This window comes from Lepus europaeus, chromosome 9 (assembly GCF_033115175.1).
Source record: "Lepus europaeus isolate LE1 chromosome 9, mLepTim1.pri, whole genome shotgun sequence".
Lineage (NCBI taxonomy): Eukaryota > Metazoa > Chordata > Mammalia > Lagomorpha > Leporidae > Lepus > Lepus europaeus.
This window is the reverse complement of record NC_084835.1, coordinates 98714173-98738923: the sequence shown is the minus strand read 5'-3', so window position 1 is coordinate 98738923 and position 24751 is coordinate 98714173. Positions and strand designations below refer to the sequence as shown.

The following is a 24751-nucleotide window of genomic DNA, read 5'->3' as shown; positions in this document are numbered from 1 at the left end:
AGTGCTCAATCTACAAGGCCCACTTAGGATACACTATCAATGGAGAGACTGTCACCTCTTAATTATGTATTGCTTTGAAGTGGTGAAATGAAGATGGGAAAATCTGGGATACTTCACTCAAAAAAATCACAATTACAGATATCAGTCCCCTATTCCAAGATCAAATCTACACTGACTCTGATCTGCTATTAAAGTATATAGAATAATGCTCCTTTTAGTAGCATTTGACAAAGTATCAGTCCAAATCTACATACAATATATTGCTGATACAATTCCCTTGGTACCCATGTACAACTAACATTTTACACACACCAAGACAAGGCTATTATTCAAACAAAAAGGCTATTTCACCTGTCAAGCATGAAACTGTCCAACCTTTGGTAATTGTGAAAATAAGTAGCTGTTCTAATAGAATCTGATTATATTATACATCAATCAGGTCTGAGAAAAGCAGAGACTAACAGCCCTCTGCCTCCTAAGACATGGCAGAGGTAATACTTCTACTGGGAGAAAACCCTTTAGAAACAGATTTCTCATTATTTAAAAAAAAAAAAAAAAAAAAGATTAAAAAATAAGAGACAGTGATATGTAGTATCTGCCTTTATTTTATAATGGACAAAGTACCTAATGTCTATCTTGGGGGTTCTATGTTATTAATAATTTTGCTAAGATTCCTTTTTCTAAGTTTGCACAATGAAAAAATGAGATGATCATTATAAAGTAATAAGCAAGAAAAATAAATCTTTTTTAGAAGAAATGATGTAATTCCACTAACACAGGTCTTCATAAATATCTCGCCTCAAAACTACTCATTAGCTACTTAAATTATTTCTCTTAAACCTATGTGGAAGTTTAAGAGGCTTTCTACTTCTCTATGTGATAAAGTACAAATTAAATCATTAATTTAAATCAATACTATAAACAAAGTCATTACTACATTCAAAGTGACTTATATCAACATAAGAACATTTAAGTAAATTATAATCACCATTTTTCTAGGACCCAAACACCTATTTCATACTTGGATACCTCTGAACACACTACAGCATCTTTTTTACTTACGTGGAGTTTTGCTCCAAATGACTAACACAGATATTCAACAGTTAAGAAATTCAACTTGCTGACTCTGTCTGATTCTACAACTCACTTGTGGAAGCCACAGGAATGTTGGGAAAGTTGGTGGTGCTGGCAGCATTAGACTCAGATGGGGCTAACAGAGCTGGGGTGCTATATGTCTCGGTTGATCCACGATTACTTGGTGGATGCTGGATGGTTTGAATTGAATGTCCTTCAGTGGATAATGATGGCTGTCCCTCAAAGTCATGAACATATTCATCCTTCACCAACATGCTTGGTGGAGCTATGTAAAAAAACAAACGTATTTTTAAATTTTATAAGCTTCTTTTCCCAGAAAAAAACTCATAAACAAGTAATATGACAATATTTAAAATTAACTATATTATAAATAACTCTAATTTAGAATTTTTTCTTATTTTAAAAGCCTGTATTTTATCAGCAAAAGCCACTTATATAAAGGTAGTAGCATCAGATATAGTTTATCAACCAGTCTGACTGCCTCTGACAGCTGAAGTTCAACTATATTCCAGCAGCCTCCAGCAATGGCCCTAAGAGGCATTCCTCAGTTTTCTGATAAACCTATAAGTAATAATGACCTAAATATACCGATGAAGTAGGCAAAACCCAAATGGCTAGAAGATGTGCAGCCAGTTGAGAAAATCAATTACTCAGTTCATACCGAGACTGAAAGCTAGCTGGACCTTTTTACTATTTCCCCATTGTGGATAGACCACAGGATCTGACAGCTACCCAAATCCAGAATTATTGTTAAATAACACATTCTCTGAAAGTGAAGTGTACTGAAAGGCTCCTATATGTTTAGAACCAAACAGAAAACTCCTGGTAAGTCAAACTGTAATTCCCCTTAGAAATCCAATCCTAATAAGAATGTTTGAAATATATGCACTATGAAAAAAAAAAATCAACATCTTTCAGTTGCATGGTTACAGATTAATAAACAAAGATAGGGCTCTATCTAATACAGCACAATATCTTCCATTAGCAAACTACAAAATGATTTGCTTGGTTGTATGAAAAAAATCTGTAACTAAACTGTATTCCTAATGCCAATTCTCTACGAAGAACCTCTCATGTGTTTGGAGGCTAATTATTCTGAGGTTTGTTTTTTACCTTTAGCAAACAACCCTTTACTGCTTCTGAACAAACACTGCTCCAGGATTTGACAATCCACTGACCTCTAGCATTAGGTTCTCTTCTTAGAGCAGGCAATTAATAGAAACAGTCTTCACACCAAACATTCCCTCTTGCATTAAGAACCAGCATAACACTTCCCTTATCTTTCCTGACCTCAATCTTTGAAACAATGTATTACACATAAACATTGATTAAATGGCAATTTTTATTAAGGTGAGAGTGTTTCAACATTGTTCTAGTTTCTATGTACAACCTCTTATGCCATTTCATGCATCAAAACTCATAAAAGCGTTCTTTCAAGACCCACAAATTATACTCCAAAGAGCAGATCTTTAGAAAATTTGATAGAAACAGAAAGGATACTTTAGTTTTCATTAAAAAACAGATAGAAACCTAAGAAAATAGATAGAAACCTAAGGATACTTTAGGTATCATTAAAAAAAAAAAAAAAAAAAAAGGACCCAACCATTCATCACTAATGTTAGCCAAGTTATTAAAATAATGCAAAGAAAAATGGTTTGGGGCATAAAGTGGGTACATCTGCATTTATTCAGTCTTTTATTATACTCTTTAAAAAAATTCTATGATTTTCTCCACATGGATCCTGACATTTTTATTTAATTCCTGGACACTCTAGGGTTTTTGTAGTGACTACAATCTTTTTATTGATAAACTGGTAATGTTAAATGTTAGCACATAAGGACAAAGCTACTTATTTGATGATACCCAGATCAACTGGTCAACTTGATATCCATCACTTCTTTTCAGCTGACTCTGCATTTAATGGATAATCAAAACATCTCTAAGTCCTAGCTACATTCTGCTTTTAAACAGCTACACCTCAAACTTCCCTCAATACATTGACTAAACCTTCCCAAATTTAAGTTCAGGACTTCTAGTCGGTAGTTATCTACAGGTGTCTTTAACCAAATAACCAAAAATACATGCTTCTTAGACATATCTGAAGGTATCAACAAGGACAGAAACCTACAATATATTTTTGCTAACAGAAAAAAAGCAAGTTACAAAACACTGTTGTACCCTATGTTCAGATGCATCTTTGAATGTTTAAAACTATCATATACTGTAAGTTAAAAAAAAAAAAAGGTCCAAAACAGTGTGTACAGTATGATTTTCATGTAAGAAAGGAGGGAAATAATATGTGTATCCTTTTTGCATAAAGAAACACAGGAAGGAAACACCAGAAACTAATAAAAAGTGATTACCTGCGATAGGGGGAAAGGGGGGCAGGGGTGGGAGCACTTCTTTTCACTGTATACCTTTAAATAGTATTTTGATTTATGGACCATGTATTGCCTATTCAAAAAAATAAAATTAAAAAAAAAACACATACGGTATATATTTTTTTTAAAGTCCAGGATAACAGACATCAAACTATTAAGTATTTTTCTTTATGGGCTAGTATTCAACATATTCATTCACTGAAAAAATATTTACTGAGCACCTATATTCTGGGTGCTGCTCTAGCAACTGGAATACAAATATCCCTGCCTTCATGGAGCATACAGTCTTCCTAACATTGTATTGTTTAAATATCTAACAGCATGTACGTATTCTCCAGTTCCTCCTAGCTGTCCAGTCAGGCAAATTTCCTGACCTCTCCAAGCACCATTCTCCTCATCTGGAAAGCATGGCTAATCCCTCCTGAGAATGACGACACAATTCTCTCAAATCATTTAGCTCAGTACCTGACATACAATGAGAACTCTGTTAGCTATTATTGTTTAACTATAATTTTAGAATAAGCATACATATAACACACGTGTACAGAATGAATGTAACATGTTCAGTGACGGGTAAAGAATGCACTCTCTAGTGCTGAAGTCCAGGGGCCTGCTCCAGTCTGTTCTTGGTCACCACCAGCTGGTGGGCCACAGAACTTGCCTGATGGTATTGCCACTATGATTTACTTTTTCATTTCTCTACTAACCTATGAGCTCCTCAAAATTGGGGGGGGGGGGCACACCTTATTTATCTTAGCATCCCTGGAACTCAACACAGTACCAAGCAATATATGCTCATTAAATATTTGTTAAAACAAATATACAGGTCAATGTGATCATATAAAGTTTCACACAAGAGATGAGACACGCTGGAAATGATTAAAAGACCCCAATTCAAAAGTGAAGGAACTGTTCATTTTCTTAATTTTCAGTTATATAGCCATGTACTATTTCTTTGTCCAAATGTAGAGGCTCTGAAAAGTACTTATTGTCACCCAAAACTGCCTTTACATGAATTCCACTAGCAAGCTCCCACCGGCATGAATACAGCCCTTGAGACACTAAGGAGACAATCAACCCATGCAACCCTATCAATAACAGGCACTCGAAACAACAGTAATTTTAGGATAGGGAAACAGTGTGATGAGCCTTCACCTTCTCAACCATTTTCATGAGGAGATTCTGATACAATTATCATTGCAGTCTCCCAACCACTAACATCCTCTGAGCTAAATGCTTTAATTCTCCAAAAACAGATGGAGAATTAAGATGATCTAAAGGGCATTTACTTGAAAAAAAAAAAAAAAAAAGAGAGAGAGAGAGAGAGAAAGAAAAGAGACATGGTATTAATGTCTGTGTCAAAGAGGCAGGGCTTGAAACCAATCTTAGAGCTACCATTCCCCCATCACAACAGCTCCTATTACCAACCAACCTTTCTCAGAAACCTATTAATCATTAACAAGTACCACAAGCACTGGAGTCTTCCTCTATTATTAGTGATACGGAAAAGTGGAAAATGAAAATAAGTAGACTGCTATGCTCTTCTTAAATTTTAAGGTCACACGATATTTCTGATCCACTCCTAAGATTCTGCAACAAAAAGATGCCACAATACTGATTTTCCTCCAGAAAAATCAAACAACAGCACATCTTTCTATAATAATGGTTCTTTATCAGAGTTTCTCTGCAAATTAGTTCCTACAGAAATTTCAATCTGTTAACAAGTTCCAAGAAACAGACCTAAAGATTTAATAGAACTCCATTTTCAAATATTACACTAGAAAACAAAAACCACACACCTCTATCTGTTTCATTTCTCACCTCAAAACACTTTTTCTTTTTTAAAAGGGATTCTATCAGCTGATTGGCATATGCTGTAAAGTGGCCTTGTTTCATTTACATAAAGGTAACAAGACTGAAAAAGTACTAAAATGTGTAATTTTAAATAAATTTCAACATTATCATTCATAAAAATAAGTTGGGATAAAATGAAAGACAACTTTAAAGGGTATATTATACATGATTCCAAATTATCAAACACCACTGGAGGTTAGATCCATTTAAACGGGGTCTGTGGATTTTTTTTTCCAAAATAACCAGTTTTTATCAATTTAAAAAATATTTTTCCTTTATATTCATGTTTTTGGTACACTCTACACGTTTTTGAGTACTTTATTTAACAAATGACAGTTCTTATCCAAAGAGCCAACAGCCGATTTAAATCTAGTTTGTTTGTTTGTTTGTTTGTTTTTTTTGACAGGAAGAGTGGATAGTGAGAGAGACAGAGAGAAAGGTCTGCCTTTTGCCATTGGTTCACCCTCCAATGGGTGAACCACCGCGCTGATCCGATGGCAAGAGCCAGGTGCTTCTCCTGGTCTCCCATGGGGTGCAGGGCCCAAGCATTTGGGCCATCCTCCACTGCACTCCCTGGCCACAGCAGAGAGCTGGCCTGGAAGAGGGGCAACCGGGACAGGATCCGGCGCCCCAACTGGGACTAGAACCTGGTGTGCCGGCGCCGCAAGGCGGAGGATTAGCCTAGTGAGCCACGGCGCCGGCCTAAATCTAGTTTTAAATGCAGATGAACGGCCCCTAAAAAAATCTACATTTCCAAAACAGTAAGATTTTTTCCTGTTAATGTTACTGGCACCTATACAAACTAATTTTAGGTCAACAAAAAAACAGAGGGAAGAAAACAGAAAGTTACAAGAAACAGATTACCTACCATTACTCTGCAGCGTTAATCCTGAGAGATCTTAATTTTTTAGAGGGGGGGAAGAAAAAAGGAAACATTAATCATTACCATAAAAATATTCTCTATTACATTTTAAATTACAGGATGCAATTTCAAACTAGAGATTACAAAACTTTATAAATTATTTCAATTCAGGAAGAGCAGCATACATGCTGTCTAGCAATAAACTAATCAGATCTACAATACTTTCCATTCTATTTTTCAAAACCAATATTGTCTTTTAAAAAGATTTATTTATTTGAAAGGCAGAGTGATTGAGAGAAAGGGAGAAACAAGGCAAGACACAGATCTTCCATCAGCTGGCTCGCTCCAGGCAAAGCCAGGAGCCTGGAAATTTATCCAGGTTTTCCACATGGCTGAGGAGCCTAAGTACTTGGGCCACTTTTTGCTGCCATCCCTGGCACATTAGTAGGAAGTTGGATTGCAAGTGGAGCAGCCAGGACTCAAATTGGCACTCTGATATGAGATGCTTGCATTACAAGCAACAACTTAACCTTCTGCACCACAACACTGGCCCCAAAAACAATGCTCTTAAAGGTCAAAATATCAACTATATACAGTTAGTTTTAGAAGTCAAAATATAAGTTTGGTCCCCAGTTCAAATTTAAATACTTGTATTTCATAAAAAATGTCTGACTCTTTAACCTTATTGAAGTCCTTTACGATTTCAACATTTATAATTTAACTTAGAAAAATTAAACCAGTACTGGAATCTTTCCCTTTTATGTTTCTAAGGAGAAAAGCAAAGTCCACTTACCAATTCCAGGTGAGACAACTCGTTCATAGTGATATGGATTCACACAGACACTGTCACATTTTAAGTCAAATGCATACTGACAATATTTAACATGTTTTAGTTCATTTTTGTGAAGATCAGGCCATCTCCAGAGACGGGCATATATCACATGAGGAAATCCCTTCCGACCAGCCACCTAGGAAAAATATATCATTTGCTGAACATCAGTTATATGTCAGATATTATGCAAGGCACATTATATATGTTCTCATTTAATCCTCACAATCTTATAAAGCCTGAATTTACTTTGAGAAAACTAAAGCTCAAAATAACTAACATGGCTATGTCTCACATGAGAGCTAGAATCTGAACTTAGTTATAATTTAAAGGTCTGAGCTCAGGTCTTAAAAATGTAAAAAAGTATGAATTTGTTGTAAAACCTACACCTAAAATCTAGAAATAAAATTTTTAAATATAACAAAATTTCTCTAAGTTCCTTTAATCAGAGGATTGTAAAAGGGTTACTTCTGCGTAAAAACTGACAAGTGCAACAATTGATATCAGTGAAATGTATGATATCAGATTTCAAAATTATAAAAGGATTAAGGATAATTTTGTTTCTAAACATGGATACAGTATCAGAAAAGAAAAAAAGGCTACAAGGATGAATACCAAAGTGCTAAAGGTAGTTCTCTCAAGAGTGTGGGTTTTCTTCTGCTTTTTATTTTTATTTTCCAAATTCTCTTCATTGAACTTTTTCTGAGTCAGAACATTAAAAAACTTTAAAATTTATCTTTTATATGTTCTTCCATACATTCCCATAATGCATTTGGTACAGGATACACAGTATCTGAAGAGATGGAGCATGCATTAAATTATCCTATAGTAACTAAAGAAAAATAATTCAGAATTTTTTTTTAATCTGTCATCACAGAAGACAAAGAAAAAGTTTAGTATGAGACTAACCTGCAGTCGTCCATCCAACGTTCTCTGTATGGTAACACATTTACTAGGATGAGCTCCATTTGTAGTTATAGCTGTTATTAAAGAATCTAATTCATCTTTTTTCTCCTTCAGCTTCTTTACCAAACTTTCAATTGCTCTTTTTGCAAATGTTTCACTCTCTCCACCTTGTCTATGGCACATCAAACTATGTACAATGCTTAGACAGGCATCATTACTTGTTGGAGTATTCGTAATAGACATATTGTCCATTTGTTCAAGTTTTTTCTTTTAAATCAAATATGTCTCCAATTTCCAGAGCGATTTTGATTTTCTGGAGGCAGTGAAAAACATACGTTTTGGATAACGTTGCAAGGAAAGTTGTTAGACATGTGGTGTTCAAAATAACCTAAAAGAGAGAGAGAGACAAAGCTGAGAACATATTTCACAAAGTAAATTCAGCTGAGGGAAAAGATAGATTTGTTTGGTTAAGTCAAGGATCTGATACACATACTTAAATTTGACCTTCCTAAAGTGACTTAAAATGTTGCCATTCTTGACATTATAAAAATACTAAAGTTAGGCCTTTTCATTATTATAAAGGCATTCTCAATTAAGTCCTGTTCAGTGCACCAGTCACCTTAAAGCAAAATCTTCAGATTTTGTAAAAGGGTTACTTATATGAACCAGCATTTTAAAATATTATTGATTACCAATTATAGTTAAACCTAAAAATCTACCACAAATACGTATTATGAAAAATTCAGCATCATCTAGTATAAATGCTGTTTAGCAGCTAACATCATCATCATTGTTAAAAGAGACCACGGCAACAATAAAAAGACAAACACAGTTGTGCATCCTGTAACGATGGGAGTATGTTCTGAGAATGAGTGATTAGGCAATTTCGTCTATGCGTGAACATCACAGGCATACTTATGGAAAACAAGAGAACTACAATGTCCCTCGGTGATACAATCGCATGGCACCACCATTGTATATGTGGTCCAATGTGGCAAAACATCATTATGCAGCACACATCTGCAACCCAATTTTGAAATGGACAAAAGGATTCTAAAGGACATTTCCCCAAAGAAAATAGCCAACGAGCCCATAAAAGACGTTCAGGCACTGCGATGTAGCTGGTTAAACCACTGCCTATAATGCCAGCATCCCATATGATAACCAGTTCAAGTCCTGGCTGCTCCGCTTCTGATCCAACTCCTTGCTAATGTACCTGGGAAGGCAAGTAGCCAAGTATTCGGGACCCTGCCACCCATGTGGGAGACCAAGACAGAGTTCTAGGCTGCTGGCTTCAGCCTGGCCCAGCCCCAGCTGTTGTGGTCATTTGAGTAGAGAACCAGTGTGATGGAAGGTATCTTTTTGTTTCTGTCTCTCTCTAACTCTGCCTTTCAAATAAATAAATAAATCTTAAAAAAAAAAAAATGCTCAACAACATCAATCATTAGCGAAATGCAAATAAATCACAACCACAATGAGGTACCATTTGATACTTACTGGGATGAATAAATCAAAAAGACAAATATTAGAATTTAGGAAATATGATGAGAAAAAGGAACCCTCACAAACTCCTGGTAGGACCACAAAATGAAAACTGAGTTACCATGTGATTTAGCATGTCCATGTTTTTAACAATTCTCCCCAAAGAAATAAAACCTGTGTACACACAAAAAGCTGTATGTGAATGTTCACAGCAGCACTGTTCTTAATAGCCAAAAGTAGATACAACTCAAATTCCATCAACTGACAAATGTATAAATGGGTATATCTATACAATGGAATATTATTGAGTCATAAAAAGACCAAAGTGCTTATACATGTTTCAACAGTTACTGGGATGCTACAGTTTTTAGGGATGAACCTAAAAAACTTAGTTAAATAAAAGAAGCTAATCGAAAAAGGTCACATATTGAATAACCTCAATTTATATGAAATCCCAAAATAGGCAAACCCATAGAAATAGAAAGGAAAGCAATGGCTGCCAGGGATTGGGGGAAGTTAAGTGAGGAGTGACTGCTAATTAGAATGGGTTCTTTGTGGGGGTTAGGACAGGAAGGGATGAAATGTTCTACAATTATAGCACTAATAAATAATTCTACATCTACACTAAAAATCCATTGAATTACACACTTTAAAAAAATTGTATGTGAATTATACATAAACAAAGTTGTTTTATATAATTATTTTAATGTTTTCATTTTATTTGGAAGGTGGGGGAAAGAGGCAGACACAGAGACATTACACCCACTAATTCATTCTCCAAATGCCCACAACAGCAAATGAAACCAGGAATATGAAACTCAATTCAGGTTTCCCATTCGGGTGGCTGGGAACCAACTACTTGAAGCACTATTTGCTGCCTCCTAAGGTGCACATTAGCAGGAAGCTGGATTACACTTGAACCAGGCACTCTGATAAGTAATTGCTGAGCCAAAGCCCAACCCAACAAGGTTATATTTCTAAAGACAGACCACTAAATTCCTCAAAAGATTTTACCTGTAAAAGCAATAGGGTAAGGAGCCAGTGCTGTGGTGTAGAAGGCAGGGCTTCCGCCTGCAGTGCTGGCATTCCATACAGGTGCCAGGTCAAGTCCCGGCTGCCCCACTTTCGATCCAGCTCTCTGGTATGGCCTGGAAAAGCAGCTGAGGGCAGCCCAGGTGCTTGGGGCCCCACACCTGTGTGGGAGAGCCAGAAGAAGTTTCTGGCTCCTGGCTTCAGATCGGCCCAGCTCCAGCCACTGCAGCTGTTGGGGAGTAAACCAGTGGATGGAAGGCCTCCATCTCTGCCTCTGCCTCTCTGCAGCTCTGCCTTTCAGATAAATAATTAAAAAAAAAAAAAAAAAAAAAAAAAAAAAAAAAAAAAAGGCAATAGGGTCAATTATTTTAAAAAGGAATTGAGGGGCCAGCACTGTAGCGTAGTGGGTAAAGCAGCCACCTGCCATGCCAGCACTCCATATGGACACCGGTTCTAGTCCCAGCTGCTCCACTTCCAATCCAGCTCCCTGCTAATGTGCCTAGGAAAGCAGAAGATGGCCCAATTCCTTGGGCCCCGGCACCTACATGGGATACCAAGAAGCTCCAGGCACCTGGCTTCAGACTGGTTCAAGCACTGGCCATTGCAGCCATTTGGGGAGTGAACTAGCAGATGGAGACCAACCTCTCTCTGCCTCTGCCTCTGCCTCTCTGGAACTCTTTCAAATAAATAAATAAAATATTTAATAAAAAGAAATTAAAATATAGGAAATGGATACTAATCAAGAACCCATTCAACACTTAAAACCATAAAGAGCTTATTTGACTTCAAGATCACACATGGAACAGGAAAAAGGCCATCAGCTCAAGAATAAACAAGGTAAAGCAGGGCTGAAGCCTACCCTTTGCATGATGGATTATTTATTTGTTCAATGATATTCCAGACTGCACTTTTATTTTATTTTGCTATTTATTTGAATCTTAACCCCCTCCCCAAATGAATAAAATTCACCCAACATTCTTCTATAAAAATCTGTTCCTCTTCAGAGGATCCCAATTTGTTAAAGCATCAATTTCATCCAATGACCCAGTCTTGGAAAGTATGGCAAACCATCTCTGACCTCCCCTTTCACTACTCCCACATTTCCTCACAGAGTCTTCACCTTAATCATTTTTTGTGCCCCCTCCTTTCTATTCCCCATGCCACTGCTGTAGTTTTGAACCTCCTTGGTGTTTATATTAATAACCTGGTATTTAACCCTTGCTTCTCTCTATTGTTACTCCTTTTACATATAAACTTGTCTCTTCAACTCATTATAAGCCTCAAGCAGAGAAGTAGTTTTTCACCTCTTTGAATACTTATAAGTATATGTTGACAACTAAAGATTACTTGCATGGGGAGTTTTGGAATCAGAGACCTGGATTAGAATCATAATTTTGGGGGGCCAGCATTGTGGCAGAGCAGCTGCCACCTATGATACCAGCATCCCATATGAGGGCCAGTTTTGAGTCCTGGCTGCTTTACTTCCAATGCAGCTACCTGCTAATGTGCCTGGGAAAAATCAGAAGATAGCCCAAATACTTGAGCCCCTGCCACCCACATAGTAGACCCATATGGAGTTCCAGGTTTTTTGTTTTGGCTTTGCCCAGCCCCTACCATTGTAGCAATGTAGGGAATGAACCAGCAGGCGGAAGACCTCTGTCTCTCCCTTTCTCTATAACTTTTTCAAATAGATAAATATTTTTTTTTAAATCTCATTTTTCATACTAATTGGGTAAATAAAGTTATGTAACTAGCTAATGCCTGGAGCAGTTCAAAAGTCTTTATTGGGACTAATTTCTACTTCAAGAGCATAATGCTTCCAAAGCACCAGATATTCTTCAAAGTTGTTCTTTAGGTTTCTGTCACATTCCAGGAGAGATGCAATCATCAGCTACCCTGAATGGGTCCAGACCCTGAAGCCAGGGCAACACCTGTGCAGAGGGGTCAGAAAGTATCCAAAGGTCATCCTTCATTTCGTTTTTAATTTTTTTTTTAGTTTTTATTTATTTGAAATACAGAGTTACAGAGAGAGATAGAGCCAGAGAGAGAGTTCTTCCATCCATTGGTTCACTCTCCAAATGGTCACAACAGCCAGAGCTGAGCTGATCTGAAGCCAGGAGCCAGGAGCTTCTTCCGAGTCTACCACACAGGTGCAGGAGCCCAAGGACTTGGGCCATCTTCTACTGCTTTCCCAGGCCATAGCAGAGAGATTGGAAATGGAGCAGCCGGGACCTGAACCAGAGCCCATGTGTGATGCCAGCATTGCAGGCCAGGGCTTTAACCCACTGTGCCACAGTACCAGCCCCCCTTCATTTCATTTTAATATTACGATCTCTACCCCAGAAGGAGCTTAACCCTTATTACCATACGTAGGAACATGATTCTGAATTGCACCTGCATGAACTTGTACCCACCCCAACATGCACCCATGTGAGAGATCTGGAAGAAGTTCCTGGCTCCTGGCTTCAGATCGGCTCAGCTCTGGCTATTGCAGCCATTTGGAGAATGAACCAATGGATGGAAGATCTCTCTCTCTCTCTCTCTCTCTCTGTCTCTGTCTCTGTCTCTGTCTCTGTCTCTCTCTTAAAAACAAAAGAAAATTACTAAAGAATACAAGTGCCTGTCCATCCAAAGTGGGCAGCTACTACATACTTCCAGAAGCGGCAATTGAGAATGCCAGCCCACTGCTGCCAGATCTTCAGAGAAAGTAAAACACGTCCATCAGCATATGAAATCCCATTTTTAAGTAGTTGTGACTTTTTCATGGAAAAAAGAAGGAAGAGAGAATGCGAGAAATCACTGCATATGCCAAAAAAGACCCTACAACCTTAACTCAAATACCACTGAAGAGAACCACCAGTATGGAATCAGTGAGGGCCAAGCTTCACAATTTAAATTTCTACATTGAAAGCTCTAAGACATAGCAACTATACCTGTCTTATTCACTATTATATGTCCAGTTCCTAGGACAGGTAAGTGTTTCATGTTGTCCAAAAAGTCCCTTTTCATATGTGCTCTCAGATGTTAGTTCATGTTAAACATCAAGACAAATTTATCCACTGAGTAAAGTTCTAGCCTACCTTCAAAAGTACAGCTTAATTTATCAGACAGTTTTTCCCAAACACTGTCTCCTCTCCTCTTAATCCCAAAGAATTGCTTCACAGGTATATCTATTGTAGGTTCCCTTGAGTGCTACTTAACTCCCTCCCTAAATTTTGAAACATATTCCTATTACAGTTTAAAACATTATAGTTATTTGATTATGTATTTGTCTCACATTGTTGACACAAATGTGTAAGTTGTAGAAAACAGCCACATTTTCACCTTAGAAGTTTCTAACACCATGCACAGTTCCTCACATAGGCCAGGCAAGTGTCTGTGCATTAACTATAGTTTTCTATTCTGTAGAATTTTCTTACAATAAATTCCAAAGCATACAAATACTTTGGTTGAACTCATTTTCCACTACTATGTTCCAAAAAGATTTGTACCAATTTATAATTAAAGTATTTGAATGTGATTATTTTAACCACAATCTCACCATTACATCATCATTTTGAAGTGTTTGAGTGGGGTCAGCATGGTGGTGCAGCAGGTTAAGCCTCTGCCTGCAGGGCCAGCATCCCATATGGATGCCTGTTCAAGTCCTGGCTACTCCACTTCCTTTTTTTTTTTTTTTTTTTTGACAGGCAGAGTGGATAGTGAGAGAGAGAGAGAGACAGAGAGAAAGGTCTTCCTTTTGCCGTTGGTTCACCCTCCAATGGCCGCTGCAGCCGGCGCATTGCACTGATCCGAAGCCAGGAGCCAGGTGCTTCTCCCGGTCTCCCATGCGGGTGCAGGGCCCAAGCACTTGGGCCATCCTCCTCTGTACTCCCGGGCCATAGCAGAGAGCTGGCTTGGAAGAGGGGCAACTGGGATAGAATCCGGCGCCCCAACCGGGACTAGAACCTGGTGTGCCGGCGCCGCAAGGCAGAGGATTAGCCTGTTAAGCCACGGCGCTGGCCAACACTTCCAATCCAGTTCCCTGCTAACATGCCTGGGAGCAGCAGCAGATGGCCCAAGTGCACTCACTCAGGATACCAGGAGGAGGCTCCTGGCCCAGCCCTGGCCATTATGGCCATTTGGAAAGTGAACCAGGGGATGGAAAACATCTCTTTCTCCACCTCTCCCTCCGACCACCACCAACTGTTTTTTTCAAAGAATTAAAGTAAATCCTTAAAAAATAATAATAAAGTGTTTATGTAACCACAAACTCACTATCACATGTCACCATTTGTAAAATTTATTCTTTTAGGGTACCTAATGGTATTTCACATGTTGTCTTAATTTCAAGTTTCTTTGAACACTAATAAAATGACCTTGCTTTCATTAATTTATGGATTTATTTATTTGAGAGGCAGAGACCTCCCATGTGCTGATCCTCTCCCTAAATGCCCACAACAGCAAGAACTGCGCCATGCTGAAGCCTAGAGAGTGAGGAACTCAATAAAGGTCTCTCACATGGATAGCAGGGATCCACCTACTTGAACCATCACCTGTGGCTCCTAGGATAAACTTTAGCAGAAAGCCAGAATCAGGAGCAGAGCCAGGACTCCACTTACAGGATGTAAGTACCCCAAGCAGCAGCTTAACCACTGGGCCAAATGCCTGCCCTATGACCTTGCTTTGTTAAATAAGCTTTCTTATATTTCTTTTGACTTTGTTGTATTCCTCTGGCCACAAGTGCCTGAAACATAAGTAGAATTTCCTTGTATAAAAAAAAAAAAAATCACCACAGGGATATACAGATGAAGTCCTAATATAGTAGACACAGGCACAATACTGGCATTAACAAAATCATATGATCTAATCAAAGCTCTAGCAGTATGACTGGTCATATTAACATTTCTTTCAATTTTCATATGTAAATGGGAACAATATTTGCTATACCAACTTTACAGACTTACTCTGGTAATCAAATATAACAGTATATATGAAAGCAATCTGGGAATCATAAATTGACCAACTCAATAAACACAATATCTATCATGTGCAAAGCACTAAAAAGTAGTACATAATCAGAAAGGGGTGGGGTCAGCGCTGTGGCATAGCAGGAAGAGCCGCTGTCTGCAGTGCCAGCATCCCATATGAGTGCCAGTTGAGTCCCGGCTGCTCCACTTCCAATCCAGCTCTCTGTTATGGCCTGGGAAAGCAGCATAAGATGGCCCAAGTGCTTGGGCCCCTGCACCCACATAGGAGACCCAGAAGAAGCTCCTGGCGCCTGGCTTCAGATTGGCACAGCTCTGGTCATTGCAGCCCACTGGGGAGTGAACCAGCAGATTGAAAATCTATCTCTCTCTCTCTCTGCCTTTCCTTCTCTCTCGGTGCAACTCTTTCAGATAAACCTTTAAAAAAAGGGGGAGGGGGTTTCCAACTTGATCAGAACATCTCATTTTTATAACAGATAATTTATATCACCTCCAGCCATGCTGAAACAAAATTCTAACCTACTGATATTTTTTAAAATTTGGCAATGCCTCAACTGTAATATAAAGGGGAAAATATTTATATTAAAATGTACATTTTAATATATAAATGCTCAAGCATACTAACTTAGAATGCAAAATAAAGAGGCTAGATGCCTGCATTAATGCACAGAATCATAAACAGCCACAAATTCTGACTTTCCAGATAGGTGCACTACATTGGCAACTAAAATAGCACCACGGCACTGCAGCTGGTGACATGAATTTTCCCTAATGGTGAACTTCTGATAAACAAACAAAACAACTTCAATAAGAAATCAGATTGAAGAAACTTAATTCCTAGAAAACTGGAGTATATATTAAAATGGAATTAGTCTACTAACTGAAAGAATTAAAAAGGAGAGAACGATCCAACTTGGGAAGCGGGATACACAGCAGACTCATAGAATGGCAGATGTCTTAAACAGCACTCTGGCCTCAGAATCAGCCCTTAAGGCATTCGAATCCACTGAAAAGCCCATGAGAGTATTTCAGGAATGGAAAGCCAAGACACTCTGGCAAAAAAAAAACAAAACAAAACAAAAAAAACCCTAAATAAAAGATCTCTGCGAGTGAGATCCCAGTGGAAAGAATGGGCCATCAAAAGAGGAGGTACCTTTCTCTGAAGGGAGGAGAGAACTTCCACTTTGACTATGACCTTGTCTAAATAAGATTGGAGTCGGCAAACTCAAAAGGCTTCCATAGCCTTGGCAACCCATGACAAGAGCCTAGGGTGATTACTGACGCCATAAACAAGAGTGTCAACTGTTAAGTCAACAACAGGAGTCACTGTGCACTTACTCCTCACGTAGGATCTCTGTCCTTAATGTGTTGTACAATGTAAATTAATGTTATAACTAGTATTCAAACAGTGCTTTACACTGTGTTTCTGTGTGGGTGCAAACTGTTGAAATCTTTACTTAATATATACTAAATTGATCTTCTGTATATAAAGATAATTGAAAATGAATCTTGATGTGAATGGAAGGGGAGAGGGAGCGGGAGAGGGGAGGGTTGCGGGTAGGAGGGAAGTTATGGGGGGGGGGGGAGCCATTGTAATCCAAAAGCTGTACTTGGAAATTTATATTAAATAAAAGTTAAAAAATGGAATTAGTCTCCAAATTATGTTTTCCTCCTACATGAATTTCTTGGGTGTTTGAAAATATTCTATGGCAGAAGATAATCTTCACTATCTCTCAAAGAATGTTATCACCAGGCCCCACCGACCAATCTCCCACAAGTTTCCATAACACCCCTTAAAGAGTTACAGTAATAAATACTAATCTAGATATTATTGCACAAGTAATAAACACTAAAAGAGGTAGGCATTAAAATGATGTGGGAATTTAAGTGCAGAAGAATGGAAGGACTACATAAGTGAAGCCTTAGCATGATTCATCTGTCAAGATACGGTAGGTTATACCACACTGACAGCCAAAGTCTTATTTTCTGCGTAAGCTACATGTTCAGCTCAAATCAACTCAGAGCACTACACACTGTCATCTTTCAAGGAGCAGTTTGGCAATGGCTCCATCTTATACATGTGTTCTTTCAAATGGCAGAGGAAAGGATAGGACAATTCATGCACCATCTTTTAAATGCTGTCATTTCATTCACATTTGGTTGGCCAAAGTCATAGAAACATGCCAACAGTTCCCAACCAGAAATAATTTTTGTCCCTTGTGGGACATTCTGGCAATGTCTGAAGAAATTCGTGATGGTTATAACTGGAAGGAGGAATCGGGACACAGACATCTAAAAGGTGAAGGCCAGAATGGCTGTTAAATGTCCTGCTATGCAAAAGGAAGTCCACCCACATAACCCCAAAATGTCAATTATGCCACAAATGAGAAACCCTGGGCCATGCCTACCTCAAAAGGGCAGAAGATGGGGAGGAGAAGTGCATCACTTAAATATGCCAGAGGAGAACCATGAGAACACTGGTAGAACAGTACTAATGACTACCACATGTGGATACAAATTTGCCAAGCTGATGGAAAATCACAGGAAAACGCAGAGTGATAAGCATACAAATGTTTTGTCTAGAGTAGGTTCATGGAAGGAAAGAGAGGAGCAATAACAGCATTATGTTTGTATTACAGAAAGAACTTCAGTGAGAGCATGGAGAATAGCTTGGGAAAGGAAACAGAAAACCAGTTATGACAGGCAGCGTCATGGCGAGGTGGGTAAAGCCGCTGCCTGCAGTGCCAGCATCCCACATGGGTGCTGGTTTAAGACCTGGCTGTTCCACTTCTGATCCAGCTCTCTACTATGGCCTGGGAAAGCAGTGGAAGATGGCCCAAGTGCTTGGGCCCCTGCACCCGCATGGGAGACCCAGAAGAAGCTCCTGGATCCTGGCTTCAGATCAGCGCAGCTCCTGCCGTTGCAGCCAATTGGGGAGTAAACCATTGGATTGAAGACTTCTCTCTCTCTCTCTGCCTCTCCTGTTTCTGTGTAACTCTTTCAAATAAATAAATAAATCTTAAAAAAAAAAAAGAAAACCAGTTATGAAACAATGATCAGAAACATGCAAAGGGCCTAGATTAGGAATATGGCAGTAGAAATGAAGGTGGGAAATCAATGAGGTATTTCCAGGCAGGAAACACTGAACTCTTTAACCAACTGAACAGGAAGGTGAAAAAGGGGGACAATCAAAGGATGACCCATTTCCTAGCTAGGTTAACTGAATGCTGAATAAAAGATTTTAAAAGTATTAATAAATTCAATTTTATATATGCAGTTAGTAGAGCTTAGCAGTGAAGTTTGGCCTATTTAAAAGTCAGTAACATCTAAGCTCACATCACATACTGGAATGCCTGGCTGACGTCCCAGATCCTCTACTTTGGATCCAGCTTCCTACTAATTCTTAACCTAGAGGAAACAGATGATGACTCAAATACCTGGGTCCCTGCCACTTATATAGGAGACCAGAACTGAGTTCCAACTGACTTTGACCTGGACCATCTGGGTGGTATAGGCATTTATAAGGTAAACCAGAGACGGAAGCACTTTCTGTGTTTTTCTCTTTCAAATAAGATGAAAATTAAAAATAAATAAATAAATAAAATTAAACAGGCTAAGTTATTAGCCCAAGGGTCTTAATGTCAATTCATATATTTCAATTCATGAATGCTGGTGTTTTTTTTTTTTTTTTCTCAGATGTGCTTACTTTTCAATTAACGAGTATACATGTAATTTAAAAAATTCATAAATGGAATTAAAAGGTAAGTTTGGGGTGGCCGTTGTGGCACAGCAGGTTAAGTCACTACTTGGGATGCCCTCATCCCATATCAGAGTGCCCAGGATCAAGTCCCACCTCCAATTATGATCCAGCTTCCTGTTAATGCACACCCTGGTAAGCAGCAGATGATGGTTCAAGTTCATGGGTCCCTGACACAAAAATTGGGAGACCAAGATGAAGTTCTAAGCTCTTGGATCTGGCCTGGCCCAGCCCTAGCTGCTGAAGGCATTGGGGACGTGAGTCAGAAGATGGAATATCTTTCTCCTCACTCCCTTTGTGTGTGTGTGGGTGTGCTGCTCTGCCTTACAAATAAATAAAAATAAACTTTAAAAGTTTATTTTGGTGCAAAAATTTTTTGAAATCTAAGTAGTTTATTTCATAATACACATTTTCATTAATTTTTTAAATTTCTTATTTGCAAGAGAAATAGAGAAAACTATCTGCTGGTTCACTCCCTAAATGCCCAAAACAGCCAGGAGCTGGAACTCAATCTCGGTCTCCATGAGGTCATTTGAGCTACCACCATTATCTACCAGTGCCAGCACTATCAGGAGGGTGGAATCAGGGTCAGAGCTAGATATCAAACCCAGGCACTCCAGTATGGGTTGTGGGCAACTTAACTGCCAGGCCAAACACCTGACCATTCATGAACTTTTTGAAGATTTCTGCTATGCATGAATTTCAATTTCTCCACCAAAATAAATATATCTTTTAATTCCATTTCCCACAAACTTTTGGAAGTAACCTCATATGTATATTTTCATTATCAATCAATGATCAATAAAACATTTAGTATATAAGTATTTCAGGAAAGTGCTTAAGTTTAATTTCGGCGGAGGGGGTGACAAAATGACTATCCTAGCAAAATATCACCAAGAAATTCTTCAAAGTACACATTTGGCCTAGTGGTAAAATCACCCATATTCCAAACCAGAGGGCCTAGGTGCCAAGTTTCAGCTCCACTCCCAGTTCCAGTTTCCTGATGTGGCTCAAGTACTTAGGTCCCTGTCACACACATAGGAGATATGGGCTGAGTTCCCAGCTCCAGGTTTTGGCTTGACCCAGCTCTGGCTATTGCAGAAACTTAATGAATGAAACAGCAAATGAGAGCTCTCTGTCTCTCAAAAAACCCACAAAAACAGAAAAACAAAACAAAACAAAAAACTATATTAAAAAAAAAAAGACCGAGATGAAGATGAACAACAAGAGATGGATAAACTGAGAGATATACTTCTTGCTTATCCATGGGTTTTAGATTTGAAAGTCATCTTGGTGTAACAGTTTCACTTTAAATAATCCTATTTAAGTCCTGGATTAAGTTCCAGCCTCCTGGATTCAGCCTGGCCCAGTCTGGACTGTTGCAAGCATTTGGGGAGTTAATCAGCAGATGGAAGATCTATCCATGTCTTTCAAATAAAATGAAAAAAATACAATTTTTAAGTAACTAATTTTATTTTAAAAGTCAACACCAAAATAACTTTGAGTTAATAAATTAGAGGTTGTTAAAAGCATAATCAATAGAATACTACAGCTGACATCTGTTTTTGTCTGCCAGCATATATTTCCCATTCTGTAATGGTATTCTGATTTTCCAAGAAGACTCTCCCCATCTGGGCAGGTAGGCCAATGCCCACCCTGACAAATCAGTTACCCACTGGCCACACTACCATTTCAGAGATGGGAAAGAGACCAAGACAGGACAATGACACCACTCCACCACTTTAGTGAACTAAGGAAAAACAGAGCCAAGAGTTAAGAGTCTTCAGGATTCTGGTGAGATCCTGGATCCAGCAGTTTGAGGCTAGCTCTGTCTCTATACCACGCCAATGGATTTCTCTTTTTACTATATGTTCCATAGTATATAATAACTAAACAAAATATTCATTACTAACATTTTCAGAAATAGCAGTGATATAATACAAACCAATCAACAGAACTAACCAATAATCCACATAATACAGAGAACTAGTGACTTTAAAATAGCAGCTTTTTTTTTTTTTTGGACAGGCAGAGTGGACAGTGAGAGAGACAGAGAGAAAGGTCTTCCTTTTGCCGTTGGTTCACCCTCCAATGGCCACCGCGGTAGGCGCACTGCGACCGGCGCACCGCGCTGATCCAATGGCAGGAGCCAGGTACTTCTCCTGGTCTCCTATGGGGTGCAGGGCCCAAGCACTTGGGCCATCCTCCACTGCACTCCCTGGCCACAGCAGAGAGCTGGCCTGGAAGAGGGGCAACCGGGAAAGGATCGGTGCCCCGACCGGGACTAGAACCTGGTGTGCCGGCGCCGCAAGGCGGAGGATTAGCCTAGTGTGCCGCGGCGCCGGCCTAAAATAGCAGCTTTTAAGACTCTAGTCTCAGGATTCCTTTACTTATACCCTTAATTATTGAGGAAACCAAATAGTTTTCATTTAGTGGGTTGTATCTACTAATATTCATCATATTACAAGTCAAAACTAATAAAATTCTAGAACTTATTCTAATTCATTTAATATAACATATTAATATCTTTAGAAAATATTTTCCAAAAGGCGGTAATCAGAGTGACACTGTCTTCTATATTTTCAAATTTCTTTAATGTCTAACTTAATAGGAGACAGCAGTGAATACTGCTTCTGCAATCTGTTGTGATATGGTGCTGTTCTGGTTAAACTATATGCAGAAAAGATATGTTACTGGAAAAAAGGCATATTTTATTAACCTTTGGATAAAAGTGGATATTCACCTTTTATTCAACACAGCAATTCTTATTTATAATTTTTAAATAATTTGAATAATTCTTTAATTTCAAGCAACAGGTGACTGCAGTGAAAAATCTGAACCCACAGCAATTAATTTCTTGACTTGTTATATTGTACTCTGAATGGATCACACACCTATACATGATTTTATAACATCATGAATTCGTCATTTGAGAAAACATTGGTTCAACGAGTTACATAAATTTTTCAAACCTTGATACATTTTCTTATACAATATATATCTTTTTAAATCACATTCCTCAGTATCATCAGAAAAATCTTTATAAGGAAACTGACATTCATAATGACAGATTAGAGCTTTCCAAAAACCTAATTTTGACTTAAAGGTCAGATTTTATCATTGACAAAAAAACTCACTATATTCATGGTCAAAAAATAACTAGGGCCAGTGCTGTGGTGGAGTAGGCTAAAGCTTCCACCTGCGGTGCAGGCATCCCATATGGGCACCAGTCCCAGTCCCGGACACTCCTCTTCCGATCCAGCTGTTTATAGCTTGGGTAAGCAGTGGAAGATGGCCCAAGTGTTTGGGTTCCTGCACCCATGTGGGAGACCAGAAGCTCCTGGCTTCAGATCAGCCCAGCTCCAGCTGTTGCAGTCATTTGGGGAGTGAACCAGCAGATGGGAGACCTCTCTTTGCCTCTCAAATAAACTAAAAAAAAAAAATTTTCCCCTCAAAGAAACCTTTTATTTAAGAAATACAAACTTCATGCATTACATAAGTACAACTTTAGGAATACAGTGATTCTCCCTATAATATCCACCCTCCCACCCACATTCTCACCCCTCCTCTTTCTCCTTCCCAGTCCCATTCTCCAGCAAGATCCAATAAATAAAAATCTTAAAAAAAAAAAAAAAAGTTTATCATTCTGTTAAGTGAAAATAAAAATGGTATTCTACATTTAAAAAGCAGCCAGTTTAGCTTGCAGCTCACACAAGTGCTTCACCTAGAAATAAACACTGTATTTCAATGTGCAGAATGCTTTATACATACTTCGTATTTAATCACACTGAATATTAAAAAAGACTGCATGCATTCCATGGTAGATTTTAAAAACTGAAACCGTTTACTGCTTCTGCAAAGGCACTCTCAAGTGAACCTGTTAATTTTTTCAGATGTTTAACGTGTATTTGGATGTAAAGAACATGATAAGGACTTATACACAGTTGTGCAATTGCCTTGATTCATGCCTTTGTGCCAGTTTACCCACTATTCCTCCTTTACCAACAGTGTAAATGTCAACACAGTGAAAAGGCAAATAATGTCTTAGCTTTATTCTGAAAATTAATTTGACTTTGTGAATCCCTTAAATAAATGGGTCCAGGGAATCCCCAGGAGTCTGTGGATCATACTTTGGAGATCACTTTTTGTTTTGACTTGTATTTATTTATTTGACAGGCAGACACACAGAGAAATTGGGGGAGGAGGCACGTGGTGGGGGAGGGGGTGGAAATGGGAGCAGGACTCCCGTCAGCTGGTTCATTCCCATATGCCTGCATTCACTTAAGCCTAGAGCTGAGAACTCAATCCAGGTCTCCCACATGGAGGGTGCCCAATTAGCTGCCTCCCAGGGTCTGCAGAAAGCAGAAATCAAGAACTGGAGTCAGAACCTTTCTTAAAAACAAAGCTGGAGTCAGGAGCCAACGACAGCTATCAAATCCAGGAATCTGAAATGAACCACTGGTGTCTTAACCACTAACCAACTGCCCACCCTAGAACCATTGTTTTAAAAGATTTGGAAACTAAGTTAGAAAATGCATTAATGCGAGAGGGAGGGGAAGATGGGAAGGGTGCGAGTGAGAGGGAAATTATGGGGGGGGGGGGCATTGTAATCCATAAACTGTACTTTGGAAATTTATATTTACTAAATAAAAAAAGAAAGAAAATGTATTCCATAAAACTTTTAAGTCGGGGCTGGCGCTGTGGCAGTGATTAGGCCATGGCCTGCAGCACCAGCATCCCATTTGGGGAGTGAACCAGCAGATGGAGTATCTCTCTGTGTGTGTCTGTCTCTCCTTCGTTCTGTAACTGTGCCTTTCAAATAAATAAATAAACCTTAAAAAAAAAAATCAGGGGACCGGCGCTGTGGCATAGTAGTTAGGCATCCGCCTGTGGCGCCAGCATCCCATATCGATGCTTGTTCAAGTCCAAGCTGTGCCACTTCTGATGCAGCTCCCTGCTAATGGCCTGGGATAGCAGTAGAAGATGGCCCAAGCCCTTGGGCCCCAGCCCCTGTGTGGGAGACCCGGAAGAAGCTCCTGGCTCCTGAATTCAGATGGGCCCAGCTCCAGCCATTGCAGCCATCTGGGGAGTGAACCAGAGAATGGAAGACCTCTCTGTGTGTCTCTAACTCTGCCTCTCAAATTAATAAATAAATCTTTAAAAAAAATTTTAAGTCAAAGAGACTGTCAAGTCATTTAGCTTATTCTCACAAGGGGGGCTATCAAAACACTCATGGACTAGTCCAGCTCTACTAAACAGGTATCAATAAATACTCAGGGCCCCATCTCTTAGAGGAGTCTGAGGTACTATCAATTTTACAAAATATGGATCTAGTCTATAAGGTTCACAAACTACCAAAAAAAAATACTGAAACAAATTATAATACCATGATATAGACAACTTATTTTTTTTAAAAAAACTATTTACATGGTAGTTATTTTTCTTTACAATCAGCCCAGCCACTTCAACACCTATACACATAAAATTCTTCCTTCAATTAATTTTAGATGCACCTAGTATGCTGATGTACCATGATTCCTGGCTAAGCTTATGTCATTTAGTACTACTTTCAATCTTTCACTAAAT

At 38.7% G+C, this 24751-nt stretch overlaps 1 protein-coding gene across 2 annotated transcripts in view; it reads right to left on the bottom strand.

Moving 5' to 3' along the window:
- Positions 1-24751, bottom strand: part of SMAD4 (SMAD family member 4) — a 57031-nt gene that overhangs the window by 27263 nt on the left and 5017 nt on the right. For both annotated transcript variants that reach the window (XM_062201682.1, XM_062201683.1), the window contains 4 exons: positions 7931-8315; positions 6986-7160; positions 6199-6228; positions 1148-1360 (listed from right to left, as the gene is read on the bottom strand). In XM_062201682.1, coding sequence (XP_062057666.1) covers positions 1148-1360; positions 6199-6228; positions 6986-7160; positions 7931-8179 — 667 coding nt within the window. In that variant the 5' untranslated portion in view covers positions 8180-8315. Of the gene's footprint in view, positions 1-1147; positions 1361-6198; positions 6229-6985; positions 7161-7930; positions 8316-24751 lie in introns of those variants that run through there.